The sequence below is a fragment of the Schistocerca nitens genome, chromosome 4, assembly GCF_023898315.1.
Source record: "Schistocerca nitens isolate TAMUIC-IGC-003100 chromosome 4, iqSchNite1.1, whole genome shotgun sequence".
Taxonomy (NCBI): Eukaryota; Metazoa; Arthropoda; class Insecta; order Orthoptera; family Acrididae; genus Schistocerca; species Schistocerca nitens.
In genome coordinates this window covers 241,376,639-241,395,245 of record NC_064617.1, presented here as the reverse complement: position 1 = coordinate 241,395,245, position 18,607 = coordinate 241,376,639, and the positions used below count along the sequence as shown (strand labels likewise).

Sequence of the window (18,607 nt, the reverse complement as noted above, 5' to 3'; positions counted from 1 at the left end):
GAAGAGAACCACTTGTATGAATATCAAGAGCTCAGATGGCAACCCAGTTCTAAGCAAAGAAGGGAAGGCAGAAAGGTGGAAGCAGTATATAATGGGTTTATACTAGGGCGATGTACTTGAGGACAATATTATGGAAATGGAAGAGGATGTAAATGAAGATGAAATGGGAGATAAGATACTGCGTGAAGTGTTTGACAGAGCACTGAAAGAACTGAGTCGAAACAAGGCCCCGGGAGTAGACAACATTCCATTAGAACTACTGATGGCCTTGGGAGAGCCAGTCATGACAAAACTCTACCATCTGATGAGCAAGATGTATGAGACAGGCTAAATACCCACAGACTTCAAGAAGAATATAATAATTCCAATCCCAAAGAAAGCAGGTGTTGACAGATGGGAAAATTACCGAACTATCAGTTTAATAAGTCACAGCTGCAAAATACTAACGCGAATTCTTTACAGACGAATGGAAAAACTGGTAGAAGCGGACCTCGGGGAAGATCAGTTTGGATTCCGTAGAAATGTTGGAACACGTGAGGCAATACTAACCTTACGACTTATCTTAGAAGAAAGACTAAGAAATCGCAAACCTACGTTTCTAGCATTTGTAGACTTAGAGAAAGCTTTTGACAACGTTAACTGGAATACTCTCTTTCAAATTCTGAAGGTGGCAGGGGCTCAAATGGCTCTGAGCACTATGGGACTTAACATCTGTGGTCGTCAGTCCCCTAGAACTTAGAACTACTTAAACCTAACTAACCTAAGGACATCACACACATCCATGCCCGAGGCAGGATTCGAACCTGCGACCGTAGCAGTCGCGCGTTTCCGGACTGAGCGCCTAGAACCGCTAGACCACCGCGGCCGGCGTGGCAGGGGTAAAATACAGGGAGCGAAAGGCTATTTACAATTTGTACAGAAACCAGATGGCAGTTATAAGAGTCGAGGGGCATGATAGGGAAGCAGTGGTTGGGAAAGGAGTGAGGCAGGGTTGTAGCCTCTCCCCGATGTTATTCAATCTGTATATTGAGCAAGCAGTAAAGGAAACAAAAGAAAAATTCGGAGTAGGTATTAAAATTCATGGAGAAGAAGTAAAAACTTTGAGGTTCGCCGATGACATTGTAATTCTGTCAGAGACAGCAAAAGACTTGGAAGAGCAGTTGAACGGAATGGACAGTGTCTTGAAAGGAGGTTATAAGATGAACATCAACAAAAGCAAAGCGAGGATAATGGAATGTAGTCAAATTAAATCGGGTGATGCTGAGGGGATTAGATTAGGAAATGAGACACTTAAAGTAGTAAAGGAGTTTTGCTATTTAGGGAGCAAAATAACTGATGATGGTCGAAGTAGAGAGGATATAAAATGTAGACTGGCAATGGCAAGGAAATCGTTTCTGAAGAAGAGAAATTTGTTAACATCGAGTATAGATTTAAGTGTCAGGAAGTCGTTTCTGAAAGTATTTGTATGGAGTGTAGCCATGTATGGATGTGAAACATGGACGATAACCAGTTTGGACAAGAAGAGAATAGAAGCTTTCGAATTGTGGTGCTACAGAAGAATGCTGGATACGGTGGGTAGATCACGTAACTAATGAGGAGGTATTGAATAGGATTGGGGAGAAGAGAAGTTTGTGGCACAACTTGACTAGAAGAAGGGATCGGTTGGTAGGACATGTTTTAAGGCATCAAGGGATCACAAATTTAGCATTGGAGGGCAGCGTGGAGGGTAAAAATCGTAGAGGGAGACCAAGAGATCAATACACTAAGCAGATTCAGAAGGATGTAGGTAGCAGTAGGTACTGGGAGATGAAGAAGCTTGCACAGGATAGAGTAGCATGGGGAGCTGCATCAAACCAGTCTCAGGACTGAAGACCACAACAACAACAACAACAACATATCCTTGTGCTTTTCACATACTTTCTAATGCTTTGAGCCGATTGTAGTACGTTTTGCGAGTTTCTTTGTGGATTTCACACATATTTTAATAATTAAAAACTAGGTACGAGTTTCTTAACACTGTCGCACGTTAGCCTTTACATCTTCTTAGAAAAGCCCTGTTGGGATGTCGTTTCTTTTATACCTTACGCCTGTTTATCTATTCTGCTTCCCAGGTATCAATTTTGTATCTCTCTTCAAGATACTCTATCCCGTCTGTAACATTAAGTCCTCTGTCATGTCCACGTCTGATGCACATGTTCCATTATATTTAGCATAAAACCCAATTTCTAATCACTTTAGGCTATCACTACTGCATTATCAGTGCATTGAATTGTGCTAATTTTTCTGTCTTTGAGAAACAGAATCCTTTACGTGCCTCGTTGCCTTTTCAGTGTACAAAATAAGAATTAGTGGAGACAGCGAACATCCTTGCCTTGCATCTTTCCCGATTTTATTTCCTACAGAATTCTGTCAGTACGTTCTATACTGATTCGCTTTGAAGAAAGACAGTGGGTTTCCATTTCTCTTTGTTATCTATACCACACTGTTTAAAAAAGTTTAAACCCAGACTGTAAAAAGCTTTTCCGTATTTATAGCACCACAATAAGCTTTAAAATATTATCTATTTGCATTCTGAAAGTGCTTTCCACTCCAAATATACAACGTAAAATCGTTTCGAAGTCCAGCCGTTTGGCAGCGCTTCACCAAAAAAGTCGAAAAAAGAAACTGGGGGAGTTGTGTGACTCGTTGTCTTGGAGTCTTGGACTCTGGCGAGATTTGCAACCACGGATTAGACCCCGTAAATCTGTCACCCACTCCTTATGCGACAGTCCGCCGGGGTGGCCGTGCGGTTCTAGGCGCTATAGTATGGAACGGCAGGACCGCTACGGTCGCAGGTTCGAATCCTGCCTCGGGCATGGATGTGTGTGATGTCCTTAGGTTCGTTAGGTTTAAGTAGTTCTAAGTTCTAGGGGACTGATGACCTTAGAAGTTAAGTCCCATAGTGCTCAGAGCCATTTGAACCTTATGCGACTAGTTGCACGTCTTGGGACACTTGTTAGCTCTAAGCACTATGAGACTTCACATCTGAGATCATCAGTCCACAAGACTTAGAACTACTAAAACCTAACTAATCTAAGGACATCACCCATACCCGAGGCAGGATTCGAACGTGCAACCGTAGTAGCCGCCTGGTTCCGGACTGAAGCGTCTAGAACCGCCCGGTCACAGCGGCCTTCGTGACACTTGTTAAATGCCAGGCTATATGAGGATTTTCTAGATATCATATACCGTTAACAAGTGACACACGCGAGAAAACTGCAATTCTTGATGATTTTCTAAGGAACACAACTTTTGAAACAACTGAACCGACTCCTAAGCAAACCAAAAGAGGAATAAATGACGCTGGCGATACGGATCTGCTACTTTAGTAAGCACTGGTATTAGTGTAGCCGCTGAAGATACAGTTGTCTACTCCTCGTTGAGCTGGTCAGACCAGGATGACGCTCGATTTTGGAAACGGTATTCATAATTTTTTTCGACAAAATAACTAAAAAATTACAAAACCGATTCTAGAACTTTACTGCACACCCTTAAGGTTGTACTGTATATTTTTTTTGTAAAAAACTTGCACCTAGACGACACCACAAGCCTTTGACGACAGACCTTCACGGAGTGCGAGTCAGGTCGACGGGAGCTCTCGACGACACAAGTTTCAACCTAGAAAAAGATTTCAGTACCTGCTTTCAAACCGATGATAATGTCTAACGTAGTTCGTAGGTATATTATAAAACAAGGTTTTTAACAGAATGGTGGCATTCTGAAATAAAAGCCAATGTGGGGATCGCCAGAATGAATGCTTCAGAGCACCCCGTCGTTGATGGAAGCCAGCCTGTCCCTGCCTTGCTGAAGACACTCGAGGAGAAACTTCTCCACCCAGGTTCGAAAATTCTCATCGCAATGTTACGAACAGTGAAGTCCTCCGCTCCTGTGGCATCTTTGGCAGGCGAGACGTTGTAACTCGATTGAGGTGCGGTGCTAGCCACTTTGGTCTTGCTCGCCACATGGTCGTCAGTGTCGGATATACTGTACCACACTCCATCTACATCTACATTTGTACTCCGCAAGCCACCCAACGGTGTGTGGTGGAGGGCACTTTACGTGCCACTGTCATTACCACCCTTTCCTGTTCCAGTCGCGTATGGTTCGCGGGAAGAACGACTGCCGGAAAATCTCCGTGCGCGCTCGAATCTCTCTAATTTTACATTCGTGATCTCCTCGGGAGGTATAAGTAGGGGGAAGCAATATACTCGATACCTCATCCAGAAACGCACCCTCTCGAAACCTGGACAGCGAGTTACACCGCGGTGCAGAGCGCCTCTCTTGCAGAGTCTGCCACTTGAGGTTGCTAAACATTCCTTAACGCTGTCACGCTTACCAAATAACCCTGTGATGAAACGCGCCGCTCTTCTTTGGATCTTCTCTATCTCTTCTGTCAACCCGACCTGGTATGGATCCCACATTGATGAGCAGTACTCAAGTATAGATCGAACAAGTGTTTTGCAAGCCACCTCCTTTGTTAATGGACTACATTTTCTAAGGACTCTCCCAATGAATCTCAACCTGGCAGCCTCCTTTCCAACAATTAATTTTGTATGATCATTCGACTTCAAATCGTTCCGTACGCATACTCCCAGATATTTTACAGAACTAACTGCTACCAGTGTTTGTTCCGCTATCATATAATCATACAATAAAGGATCCTTCTTTCTATGTATTCGCAATACATTACATTTGTCTATGTTAAGGGTCAGTTGCCACTCCCTGCACCAAGTGCCTATCCACCGCAGATCTTCCTGCATTTCGCTACAATTTTCTAATGCTGCAACTTCTATGTATACTACAGCATCATCCGCGAAACGCCGCATGGAACTTCCGACACTATCTACTAGGTCATTTACATATATTGTGAAAAGCACTGGTCTCATAACACTCCCCTGGGGCACGCCAGAGGTTACTTTAACGTCTGTAGACGTCTCTCCATTGAGAACAACATGCTGTGTTCTGTTTGCTAAAATCTCTTCAATCCAGCCACACAGCTGGTCTGATATTCCGTAGGCTCTTACTTTGTTTATCAGGCGACAGTGCGGAACTGTATCGAACGCCTTCCGGAAGTCAAGGAAAATGGCTTCTATGTGGGAGCCTGTATCTAATATTTTCTGGGTCTCATGAACAAATAAAGCGAGTTGGGTCTAACACGATCGCTGTTTCCGGAATCGATGTTGATTCCTACAGAATAGATTCTGTGTTTCCAGAAATGACATGATACGCGAGCAACAAACATGTTCTAAAGTTCTACAACAGATCGATGTCAGAGATATAGGCCTATAGTTTGGCGCATCTGCTTGACGACCCTTCTTGAAAACTGTATTAACATTAACCTCTTCACTCGTTGGATAAAAGAATTGGCAGGAATTTTTTCTTTTCACATTTTCCACCAAACTAATAAACAATCATGACACAAATACAAATGAAATATTTTTTGATGGTTACTAAGGCACAAATCGAGGTCCACATATGTTGACGTCAAGTCTCACTTACCCTGCAAACGTACTAGTCTTTGCTTTGGATAAATTCAGTTCAATTTTCTCTTTGCATTAGTATATAAATACAGGGTGTAAAATTTTAAGTTGACAAACCAGAATAACTCGAAAAATAAGCTTCACACGAAAAAATGTGTAGAATACAAAGTTGAGTATTTTCTAGTGGGACATCTGCTGCTGTTAAAATTAGTCCACCACCCCAGCACCCTGGGGGTGGGGGCGAGACGCAACTTTAAAATATCAAATGGGAACCCTTATTTTTTATTGTAGAATCAGATTCTACATAAAAAACTATGTACATTTGTTTTGATTCTTGGTATTTGGCGCTGTAATTCAAGAAAATCCATGTGCTCATTGTTGCGTGGAAAATGGTTATGGATGAATAAAAAATACTTATGTACTTCGTAAATTTTTGATTCGCTAAAACTAAAACTCATCCACTCTCGCCATAGGGTGGGGTTTGAGAGAGAGGAATTAAAGTTTTACAAATGTTGACCCGAATCTGCGGGAAAAAATTAATATTTGGGTCAACATTTGTGAAACTGTAATTTTATATATATCATCTCCATCTTCACCGTCTGAGGAATTCACTGTACAATGATGTCCTCTTTCTCCCGGCTACTGGCACGTCATCTTAAGGTTACTATTGTTTATCAGCTAGTTTCATCAGCAGGATGAGTCTTCAGTCAAAAACGAGAATTCGTCATCTTCGCAGTCAGGTAATTCCGGATTTTGGCATTAAAAAGAGATTCTAATTCCTCATCAGTTAATATTTCATGCATTGCTGTAGAGTGTAGAAAAAACATTTATTTTAGTATTCCATTATTGAAGACCAAATTAATATTAGCGAATATGCATTACGATCTGAGGTCCGCGTTCGAAGACCTACAGAAAATGGGTTATTTCATAATAACGAACAAAATTTATAGAAGTCTGAACTAATTCTCAATACCTATATTGTTGGCGATCGTTAGGAAAAACATACATTTTCAGTCTAATATTTAGTACAATAATTATTTACAAACCTTTTCGATTTGTAGAAGTAATCATTGTCCGCATACGAACAGCTGTAAACTAGCGCTAATCGTACCTTGCAAGGTGCTTCACACCGTTTTTAAAACTAGAAGGTCCACATTCGCGTATCCGGAAAAGTATTCCTATTTACGGAGAAAAAATAACAACGAACGAATGTTCACCATGTGTGGATCGAGGGAATGAAGAGGTTAATTGTTCTGAGTGAAGTGAAACAGAGGAGGTGAAAGCGTTTTTCACTTTATACTGACAAAGCAGTAACGTGGCATGTTTTTGTTTTGTGTGTGCAGCGAGGACGCTGACGTGGCCTACTGGATAGGCGCCACCGACCGCACGCTGGAGGGGGACTTCCACTGGAGCGACGGCCAGCCCTTCCAGTATTCCAGTGAGTACTGCAGCTTATGGCACATTTAGTATTCAGAGAAGAGCGAAACACTAACGCATTTGATACAACATCATCATCATCATCATCATCGTTGTAGTCGTCGTCGACGACGACGTCGTCGTCAGCATCATAATCATCATCAGCATCATCACCACCACACATTCGCGGTATTGGGCATGCTCCCGTTATACTGCTAGATAAATTGTTCAGTCTGTCGATTATATGTTCCACCTAAGTACCTCGTTCCTTGAGACTGATACTGAAGCATCTTCTGCTGCTGGAAAAGCCGTTGAGCAGTACGCTACTTCCTTTATCGAGTGCTTCAGAGAGGTGCCACAGTAGTTAAGAGCCAGGACTCGCATTCGGGAAGAGTAATTCGGATTTTCCGTAATCGCCTTAAATCTGTGAATGATAGTGGTGGGAATATTGCACTGAAAAGGACACTGTCGATTTCCACCCCTTCCTGGTCTCATCCAAGTGCTGCTCCGTCTCTAACGACCACGTTGTCAACGGAACAGTAAATCCTAACGGTGTTCCCCTTGCTTTAAACTTAAATCAAGGCAGCCGGACGGAAATTTGAACTCCGTCGTCGTCTTATTACATTTAAGGGTTGCGCATGTGTCTGTCCCGTTTTCGTAAAGTTTAAGTCCATCGTTTCCATGATCGACCTACTTAACACCCGACTGCATTAAATCAACCTTGTTGAGAACACGTGAATTAGTTCGCAAGGTTTGCGTTTCGGCTCTTAAGCATGTGAAGAAATACGATACAGATATACAACGGGCCTTGAATAAGTAACGCAACGCATTTTTTTCTGAAAGCGGGCTGGTTTTATTCAGGATTCCAAAACAACATACTATTCCCCACTCCGTTGGCTACAAAACCCTATTTTTCAAAATAATCTCCGTTAGCGTGATGGCCTTACGTCGCCTTACTGGGAGAGCCTGTGCGCCCACGTATGTTGACGTCGGAGCCAGCGGCTTGCTGCATCAGTAACCTCCCCTCATCCACGAACTGCTTCCCGCAGAGTTGATTGGGCCAAACAGATGGAACTCGTAGGGTGCGAGATATGGCCTGTAGAGGGACTAGATAGAGTCCAAACTGCTCCTCTCGGGTGCGCAAACCTTTGCGTTGTCATGGAGAAGGAGAGTTTCGTTTGCATTTTTGTGGCGACGAACACGCTGAAGTCGTTTCTTCAGTTTCCTGAGAGTAGCACAATACACTTCGGAGTTGACCGTTGCACCATGAGAGAGGACATCAAACAGAATAACCCCTTTGGAGTCCCAGAAGACGGTCGCCAGGACTTTAACGGCTGAGGTAGCAACTTTGAATTTTTCCTTCGGAGGAGGTGTGGAGTGGCACCACCATATATAGAGTGCTGTTTTGTTTTCGGTTTGAAGTGTTGAACCCATGTTTCATCGCCTGTGACGTTATTCGACAAGAAAAGAAACCCAGCGGGCACACACCTTCAAGCACCCCAACTGGTGGACGAGTGTGTCAGCACTACCAATAGAGACATCGAGTTGACCAGTGAGATTTTTGATTGTGATCCATCGGTCACATCGGAGTGTCCGCACGTTCCAACACTGCAGGAGTCACAGCTGCATGCGGCTGGCCGGCACTCTGGAGATCGGATGGATTTGCGCGACCTTGTTGCAATGATGACAGATCCACGCTCAACGACTCACCGTGATTTTGTTCACTGTCAGGCCTCCGTAGACTTTCTGCAGGTGCCCACGAATATCTGCGGTGCTCTGGTTTTCCTCCAAAAGAAGCTCAATGACAGCTCTCTGCTTGGAACGTACCTCCGTTACAGAGATCATTTTTAAGCCTATTAATAGCGCTCCTACCAATAGGAACTTCGTGAAACTATAGGCGCTGAAGCGTGGATATTCCACGATGCCCCACAACAGCCTCCGAATTTCATCTATCGAAATTGCGCTAGAAAAAAGTGTTGCATTACTTATTGAACGCTACTCGTACTAGAAATCCCATAGCTGCTTGGATGATTGCAGAAAACAAGACAATGGTAGCTATAAGTTACCCCATCCCTTCACTTCAGAAAACACCTCTGTCCTTTCGTTCATACAGCGGTGTCGAAATACCCTCCGGTGCCCAACTGCTGTCCTCTGTGACAAATTCCCGTAAGCTGAGTGCGGCATCCATTCCATCAACCTGCGGCTGAATACCGCGAGAGACTATTGTTCGATAAATGTAATTAAAAACGGGGACATTAGCGCCGGAGGAATAAATCTGCCAATTCCACGGTAATTGCCTTTTCATTTAACCACAAACGCCTCTCTGCGGTGCAGAAATATGTCAGCGGCGGTCATTAAAAAATACACCGACGGCGCCTGCTGTTGCATACGCGTAGTCCGGTAATAGGAGAACACTTCCAGCCCTCCCCCCTCCCTCCAAACACCTACTCCTCACCATGCAGCACTGTTAAACTGAACCTCTCTCCCTCCTCCCCGCCTCACAAACACCCACCCACACACACACTCACACATTCAAGTACATTCCTCTATTCGTCCAGTATGCTAAAATTTTAATTTTTTACAGGAAACCATCGCGAATGAAAAGATTGTTCTATCGTAGCTGCCAGCTTTCAATAACTTTACGTTAAACTGGCTTTTTACAGTATATATATATACACTCCTGGAAATTGAAATAAGAACACCGTGAATTCATTGTCCCAGGAAGGGGAAACTTTATTGACACATTCCTGGGGTCAGATACATCACATGATCACACTGACAGAACCACAGGCGCATAGACACAGGCAACAGAGCATGCACAATGTCGGCACTAGTACAGTGTATATCCACCTTTCGCAGCAATGCAGGCTGCTATTCTCCTATGGAGACGATCGTAGAGATGCTGGATGTAGTCCTGTGGAACGGCTTGCCATGCCATTTCCACCTGGCGCCTCAGTTGGACCAGCGTTCGTGCTGGACGTGCAGACCGCGTGAGACGACGCTTCATCCAGTCCCAAACATGCTCAATGGGGGACAGATCCGGAGATCTTGCTGGCCAGGGTAGTTGACTTACACCTTCTAGAGCACGTTGGGTGGCACGGGATACATGCGGACGTGCATTGTCCTGTTGGAACAGCAAGTTCCCTTGCCGGTCTAGGAATGGTAGATCGATGGGTTCGATGACGGTTTGGATGTACCGTGCACTATTCAGTGTCCCCTCGACGATCACCAGTGGTGTACGGCCAGTGTAGGAGATCGCTCCCCACACCATGATGCCGGGTGTTGGCCCTGTGTGCCTCGGTCGTATGCAGTCCTGATTGTGGCGCTCACCTGCACGGCGCCAAACACGCATACGACCATCATTGGCACCAAGGCAGAAGCGACTCTCATCGCTGAAGACGACACGTCTCCATTCGTCCCTCCATTCACGCCTGTCGCGACACCAATGGAGGCGGGCTGCACGATGTTGGGGCGTGAGCGGAAGACGGCCTAACGGTGTGCGGGACCGTAGCCCAGCTTGATGGAGACGGTTGCGAATGGTCCTCGCCGATACCCCAGGAGCAACAGTGTCCCTAATTTGCTGGGAAGTGGCGGTGCGGTCCCCTATGGCACTGCGTAGGATCCTACGGTCTTGGCGTGCATCCGTGCGTCGCTGCGGTCCGGTCCCAGGTCGACGGGCACGTGCACCTTCCGCCGACCACTGGCGACAACATCGATGTACTGTGGAGACCTCACGCCCCACGTGTTGAGCAATTCGGCGGTACGTCCACCCGGCCTCCCGCATGCCCACTATACGCCCTCGCTCAAAGTCCGTCAACTGCACATACGGTTCACGTCCACGCTGTCGCGGCATGCTACCAGTGTTAAAGACTGCGATGGAGCTCCGTATGCCACGGCAAACTGGCTGACACTGACGGCGGCGGTGCACAAATGCTGCGCAGCTAGCGCCATTCGACGGCCAACACCGCGGTTCCTGGTGTGTCCGCTGTGCCGTGCGTGTGATCATTGCTTGTACAGCCCTCTCGCAGTGTCCGGAGCAAGTATGGTGGGTCTGACACACCGGTGTCAATGTGTTCTTTTTTCCATTTCCAGGAGTATATATATATATATATATATATATACATATATATATATATATATATATATATATGGTGGTCTGTCACAAAGTTTGGTCCGGCGAGTACATTCGGCAGAAAAAGAATGTTGCAGAGTGACAATCTGGCAACACTGTAACCACATGTATGGTAACTACCTCTGTCAGTACACATCACCTGTGCTGTAGAGTTGGTGCAGTGGATAGAGTTTTGGGTTAGCATGCAGGAGGTCGACAGTTCGATTCTGCGTTGGGGCATATGTTTTTTATTTGGTAAATGTAGTCCAGGTCGTACGGTATCTGGCATCTTAATGGTCAACAGCGATTGCAGCGGGTCGTTTAGAAAACAGTTGCACTTACATACTACAAGCGTAGAAATGGAAGATTGGTCAGCTTCGGAAGAAGCCCTTTCCACGTCGTGGGCGTGAATATATTCGCACCACTTCATCTGCTAGATGCCAAACCTGTTTTCTTCGTACCATACCCCAATGGTCCAATAGATTAGTACCAACTATTATTTTTGCCTCGTTGAGGTCTATTACGTTTCGTTAGGGGCCTTATGTTGCCAGTAGGACTAGCAACGTGCTTTACGAATAATGTCCAAACTCTGTATGTATTATCACTATGGTCCCACTAATTATGCCTTTCAACATTGAGTCTGGTAACCGCATGCTGTTTAGTACGTATATCAGTGAATTATTATTATTATTCTATCGATGATATTGTGGAAACATCACGTCTATTACCGTTAGAGAGTCCGCCCCTGGTAGCTGAGTGGTCAGCGCGACGGAATGTCACACCTAATGGTCCGGGTTCGATTCCAGCTGGGTCGGAGATTTTCTCCGCTAAGGGGGGGTGTTGTATCTCCTTATCATCATCATTTCGTCCCCATCGACACGCATGTCGCCGAAGTCGCCTCAACTCGAAAGACTTGCACCAGGCGAAAGGTCTACCCGACGGGAGGCCCTAGTCACACGGCATTCCCAATTACCGTTAGAGAACCAGTGTAATTCGAAACCGAACATTTTACAGTTAGCGGTGTCGGGATGAATCATGCAGAACAATATCTGTCAGACGGCTAATGCCGCTACGGTCGCAGGTTCGAATCCTGGCTCGGGCATGGATGTGCGTGCTGTCCTTAGGTTAGTTAGGTTTAAGTAGTTCTAAGTTCTAGGGGACTGATGACCTCAGAAGTCGCATAGTGCTCAGAGCCAGCCACAGCTAATGCGCGTTAGGTGGAACAGCGCGTAGAACTGACGGCGTGTTTATACATTATGAGCAGTCCACCGGAGAGGGACTAGTGGTGAACGGAGCAACGCACCCATGACAAACTCCAATGTACATACGTACACGTATCGAATTTTCTCATTGTAAACCTCTAAAACAGTGTGGCAGACTATGGCATATATAACCGATGAATATGTGGGTATCCTTCTGGTCCGTGGTGCATGTGATAACCAGGTTGGTGTTGCCGCTCGTGATAGATAACCGCGTCGACTCCATCCAAATGAAAATGTGTTTCGTCAGCTGGAGCTGTACCTTGGGGAGTCAGGTTCTCTCCTTCCACCATCGCGTGGCAGAGGTCGTCCATGGACTCGACGTACTCAAGCTACTGAGGAAGCTATTCTGGAAGTCATACACGAAGAGCTCCAGCGAAGTACACGTAGCGTAGCAAGGCAGCTGCGTATCTCACAACGTACGGTCGTTAACGTGCTGCACAAGCATTGGCTGCACCCCTATCATTATGCTTTCCCGCAACACCTTCATCCTGCAGATCGCCATCAGCGGATGCAATTCTGTGAATGCTTCCAACAATAACAGGGAGCCAACGATGACTTCGTGAACACCGTAATATGGTCGGATGAAGCAGCAGTCACTCGTGAGGGTGTCTTCAATTAGCTCAATTCCCACCATTATTGTGAGGTTAACCGGCACGCCACTCGCAACCGTGGATGCCAAGTTCGCTTTGGTATCAACGTCTCAGCCGGAATATTGGGCGACAGGTGTTTGGGCACCTACACGTTGCCTGACCGGTCGACTGCACGAAGGTATCATGCATTCCTCTCAAACTATCTGCCTGATGCGCTGGAAGAGTTCCACTACATGTTCGGCAGAGGATATGGTTCCAACATGATGGTGTACCTCCACACTCTGGAATTAATTTTCGGCAGTATTTGGACAGAACATTTCCAGGGAAATGGCTCGGACGTGGAGGTCCAGTTGTATGGCCATCGTATTCACCTGACCTAAATCCCCTGGATTTCTTCCTGTGGTGACATCTGAAGGAGCTCGTGTACTCCGCCGACGAATGTGGAAGAATTGGTAGCGCGCGTTCATGCTGTTCTTGTTACTATGGACGCAGCTTCACTGGGAAGGGTCCAGAGCTGTATGATCCGGAGGGTTGCGCAATGTTTGGAGTTGTGCAATGTTTGGACGTCCAGGGATGTCACTTTGAGCACCTGTTGTTGTGAGGACAACGTATTCTGTTGTGAAAGTCATGCGGTCATTAATATGGACATTATTATTGTCACTGGTTGCTGATGTGCGACATCTGAGAGCTCATATTACATATAGTATAAATGTCAAGTAGATGTGTTATTGTACTTTGCTGTCGTCTTTAGCATCTCGAAATTGATATTGTTTTTGTGGCTCTTCTATCTTATGACAGGTCATTTCTTTCAACTGTCTATTTCTTATTTGTCTAACCACGTGTTTGTTATGTTCGCATTACAAAATATATCCCAACTCAGGATCGAACCCTCGACCTCCTGCAGGCTAACCCAAAAGTGTATCCACTGCACCAACTGTACAGCACGACTACCATCTCCTGACAGAGGTAGTTACTATACAGATGGTTACAGTGTTGCCGTATTGCCGTTCTTTAACGTCCTTTTTCTGCCGGATGCACTCGCAGGACGAAAGTTTGTGAGAGACTTTTTTTTTTTTTTATCGCTGACATGTGAGGAGTCGCGCTGCGAAGCCTGAGTGCGCGAATTTCTCTTCACCATATACAGGGTGTCCCATTTATATTGACCACCCTGAATAACTGTTTGTCCGGATGCAAATTACAAAATGTTTCAAGCAAATGTTCTATAGCTGTCAGGGGGACATCAATCAGCATGATTGCCTTCGGTGTAGCTTTGTTTTTTACAAAGATATGAACAGCGGTATGACTTTTTTAAATGGCAACCTGTATTTTTTATTCGGTAATTCATTTCCAATCATAAAAACCTATTCAAAAATGTATCACAGTGTACCACTCACTAAAACACAACGTTATTAATTACATAACACAACACTGACTTTGAGTCCGGGATCACAAACTCGTACTCTTTCTGGAGTCGTCAGAAAACAAATGAAAACCAAGTAAAAACGTAACACAAAAGTGATTTTGACTCTCCTGTACCATTACCGAAGAGTAGAGCATTCAAAAGTGCTCAAAGTGGTGACCCTGGACACCGATACACTGGTGCATTCGTTGAATGAAAGAATTATTTACTGCTTCCAATGTTGCCTGATGAAGAGAATTACAAGCAAGACGATACGTTGCTGCATGTCCTCTGGAGTTGTTGGAATTTCGCGATAGACAACATCTTTAATGCATAACCAAAGAAGAGAGTCCAGAGGATTTAAATCAGGAAACCTAGCAGGCCAAGTAACTGTTCCTCCTCGACCAATCCATGTGGCAGGATACCTTCGGTTCAGAACACGACGTGCACGCAAGGCATTATGTGCTGGACACCCATCGTCTTGATACCACATAAGCATTCTGGTTCTTAACGGCACTTCATCCATAAGAGGAGGAACAGTTCGTCTGAGAAAGTTGGCATACGCTGTGCCGTTTAAACCACCATTGATGAAATAAGGGCCAATAATTAAAGTACCATGCATCCCACACCAGACGTTAACTCTCCATTAACGCTGATATTCCACCTGTCTAAGCCATCGTGGGTTGTTGCTGGACCAATAATGCATGCTCCTTGTATGTACCTGTCCTTTGTTTGAGAAGGAACATTCATCGGTAAATAGACCATTGGAGAAGAAGTTCGAGTTGGCGAGGATTTGCTGCTGTGCCCACTGACAGAACTGTACACGATTATGGAAATCGTTTCCATGCAATTCTTGATGTAGGTGTACATGGTAAGTATGAAACCGGTGACGTGTAAAAATACGATGTACGCTGGTTTTAGGAATGCCAATCTCGTGTTCAAGCTGTCGTGTGCTCACATGTGGATTCATAGCAAGGGAAGCGAGAACAGTAACTTCGGCAGCTTCGTCTGTGCGAGTGCTACGACGACTGCGTTGCCGTGGGTTGAAACTTCCCTTTTCCTGAAGCGTCGCAACAAGACGAGAAAACATCCGTAGGGAAGATGGGTTCTTGTCAGGATATCGCTCCCTGTACATTTCTTCCTGCATAGCATTTCGCCTACTTTCAACAAAAACAATAAAAAAAAACGTTTTGTCGATGCAGTTTGTACGAAGGAAAGCCTTTACTATATGCTTACTCTGCACAACAGTATTTAAAAGGACTAAACTACTGGACTAAATGCACCCGTACATAAGAAAACAATATTGCAACTACTGTGCTACTAACTTACATTCCCCATGAGATGAGTAGCATTTCTACCTTCTCTTCGTTGGCGTACATTCTACTCACACAACTCTTCAACTGACGATGGTTGACGAAATACCGGATGTGCATTCTACTTATGTTTACATTTGTCCTCTGTCAACGTCAGCACGTGGATGTGTTCCATTACGGCGAGTACCTGCACTAAGCGCTGGGAGCGTCAACGTCAATGTTGTGTTATGTAATTAATAACGTCGTGTTTCAGTGAATGGTACACTGTGATACATTTTTGAATAGGTCGTTAGGAGAGAAACTGAATTACCGAATAAAAAATACAGGCTGCCATTAAAAAAAGTCATACCGCTGCTCATATCTTTGTAAAAAAACGAAGCTACAATGAAAGAAATCATGCTGATTGATGTCCTCCTGACGGCTTGAAACATTTTGTAATTTGCATCTGGACAAACAGTTATTCAGGGTGGTCAAGATAAATGGGACATCATATATATATATATATATATATATATATATATATATATATATATATATTGCACATATATTTATCTATAACGAATTTTTCCATGCAGTCTCATTTGAATTCCGAGGAAACTGTCTGCTTCTCCGCTGACTAACATTATGCGACTTGAGACAGGTCTTCATACGTAAATAAAAACGTGTCGCATAATCTTTAGCCCCAAAACCTGCTAACAAAATCATTTACTCCCTACCGTACTCAGTCTGGCGATCTGGTTGACGCACTAAACAATACAAGTTGCGCTTCATCGTACAGGTAAGGTAATAGGAGGTGACATGTACAATTGTTTGACAACAACCTACTATAATTTCTTTTCTGTACTCAGTTGACTGGGAGTATTTTCATATTTTAAAAATATTCCTAGTCAACTGAATATAGGAAAAAAATTCCAGCAGGGTATTGTCAAACAATTACACATGTCACCCCTTACCTCTGCCCTAGGTGTAATAGAGGTCTCTTCTTAGTACAGCATTTCTATCCAAATAGTGAGTCATGCATTTACCAAATTAGGTTGAAATTGCTCCAGACTTCCTTGATTAATGCTTTTATGTCACATCCTACAACCACCACCCTCAACAGTAGCGCTACTTCGGCAGTCTGACTGTTGCAGCAATTTCTTCCGTTTAGCAACTGATATTTTTGCCAAGTCTGATAAAAATTATTTTAGATACAGATATATGCCGATATGTTACTGACTTTCCGTCATTTCGTTTCTTCCACCTCTAGGGGTAGAACGTCAGTGGGACTGTCACCAGTGACTCTAGCGCCACTGAAAACTATACACGTGGTGGTTTCTGAACCCATAGGCCCACCTCCTTCACTATAGGAGTTGTAGGAGTTGGGTTACACTAATTCAGAAGTCTTAGCAAGTGCACACACAACAGCTCACCAAAGTTTCATTGTAATCGAATGAATAATATGGAAAACATAGGAAATTAACAATCAACCAAACAAATATCCATTTTGATACATATCATTTGTTGTAGACAAATTCACAAGAAATAGCATGATGTCAAATTAACTAGCAGTCTGCAGTGCGACAGTAAGCTATGGCTAGTGAGTTGACATAGATTAGTAATTATTGTAGACGTTTAAATTTATAGTGCGCCATCATCATCGTCAGCCACAGCAGCAGTATTTTGACATCTTTTGCTGGAAGAAGGCTTCTGCCAGACTTTTTTTATGAATTACAGATCTGAGGTGTGGTGTAGATCTGTTATTCTGTTATTCTGTGCAACGGATTAATCTGAGATGTACCCTTTACCCTGTGGCTCCTGCAAGATGCAATTCCCAACCCCACAATACTACAGAAGTCAGACAGACGCTCCTAACGTTCCAAAGAGAAATGCCTGAAAAACTTTCACCAATAAATATCTCCTGGAGTCGTCCGCTGTAAGGAAATGACACAAAAATTAACAAAATTTCTTACGTAACTAGTGAGATACTTGGGTACTGGAGTAGTGCTAGTTAGTGTAAAAAAAACATGAAACTAACGAAAGTTATTATTTATTTTGCAAAAATTCTGAGAAATCACAATGGCACTTTTAGTTGTGAATTGAACAAAATACATCCTGGTTCTTATCGGAATGTGAGGTTACCTCTCAAGGATAGGATTCGCTAATGAAATTTCTATACAATGTTTAAGATGGTTGTTGACTTGGCAGAATGGCTGAGAGGCGCGCCTACTCAACTTGAATAATTATGCTTTAGAATGTTGCTAGGTATGGTCAAGGCTGTCACGTGTGAAATGCAGTGAAGTGTACTGTTGTGGAGGAAATATGGGGCTCACAATAGCTGTAGTGCACAATACCGTAAGCTGCGATGACTGCTGTCTGCGCTGCTCGCTGCTGACAAATAAGATAACTCTCGTTCTATCTGGATTGACCTTCATCAATCAAACTCTCCCTTGATGAAGTCAAGGATTCCTATTCGCCCCTAGTATAACTATTGGCGTGGTACTCCGGTCAGGTAACCAGTCCACCGTGATGCCACTCAAAAATTCACTCCAGGCATTTAACTATAACTCTGTGCGTTCACACCACACAATAATTATATTGGCCAACACAGTGAACAACGCTTAATCGCAAGGACTCAATATAGAGTAGCACTTCGATTTGCTCTCGACAGACGTGCTCTCCCAGTGAAGTTCCTCGCTCCAAGAGCGACAACGGAACAGCGCTTCTCCACGCCAGACGTGAAGGGGTATATCTTTCGGTCTCTTCCATTATTCCTTCAGCTCAAGGCGTCAGAAATATCGTCTGCCAATCAGCATTCCTCTTCTAAAACGGGAGAATGACGTTTCGTTTAAGGCGACCAATCCGGAAACCTGTAGTATTGGCGTTGGCGTTTGCTGTCTCCCTGTGAAAATCTCTGAAACATCGTGCTATGTGTAAAGAATGCGTAGGCTGACTGCTCCCACACAGTGTAGCGGAATTTGCTTTCAAGCCAAACACGGGGTTGTTGCCCCCTTTCAC

At 44.3% G+C, this 18,607-nt stretch overlaps 1 protein-coding gene across 1 annotated transcript in view; it reads left to right on the top strand.

Moving 5' to 3' along the window:
• Positions 1-18,607, top strand: part of LOC126252230 (uncharacterized) — a 596,261-nt gene that overhangs the window by 19,549 nt on the left and 558,105 nt on the right. The window contains exon 3 of the mRNA XM_049953102.1: positions 6,863-6,957. Coding sequence (XP_049809059.1) covers positions 6,863-6,957 — 95 coding nt within the window. The remainder of the gene's footprint in view (positions 1-6,862; positions 6,958-18,607) is intronic.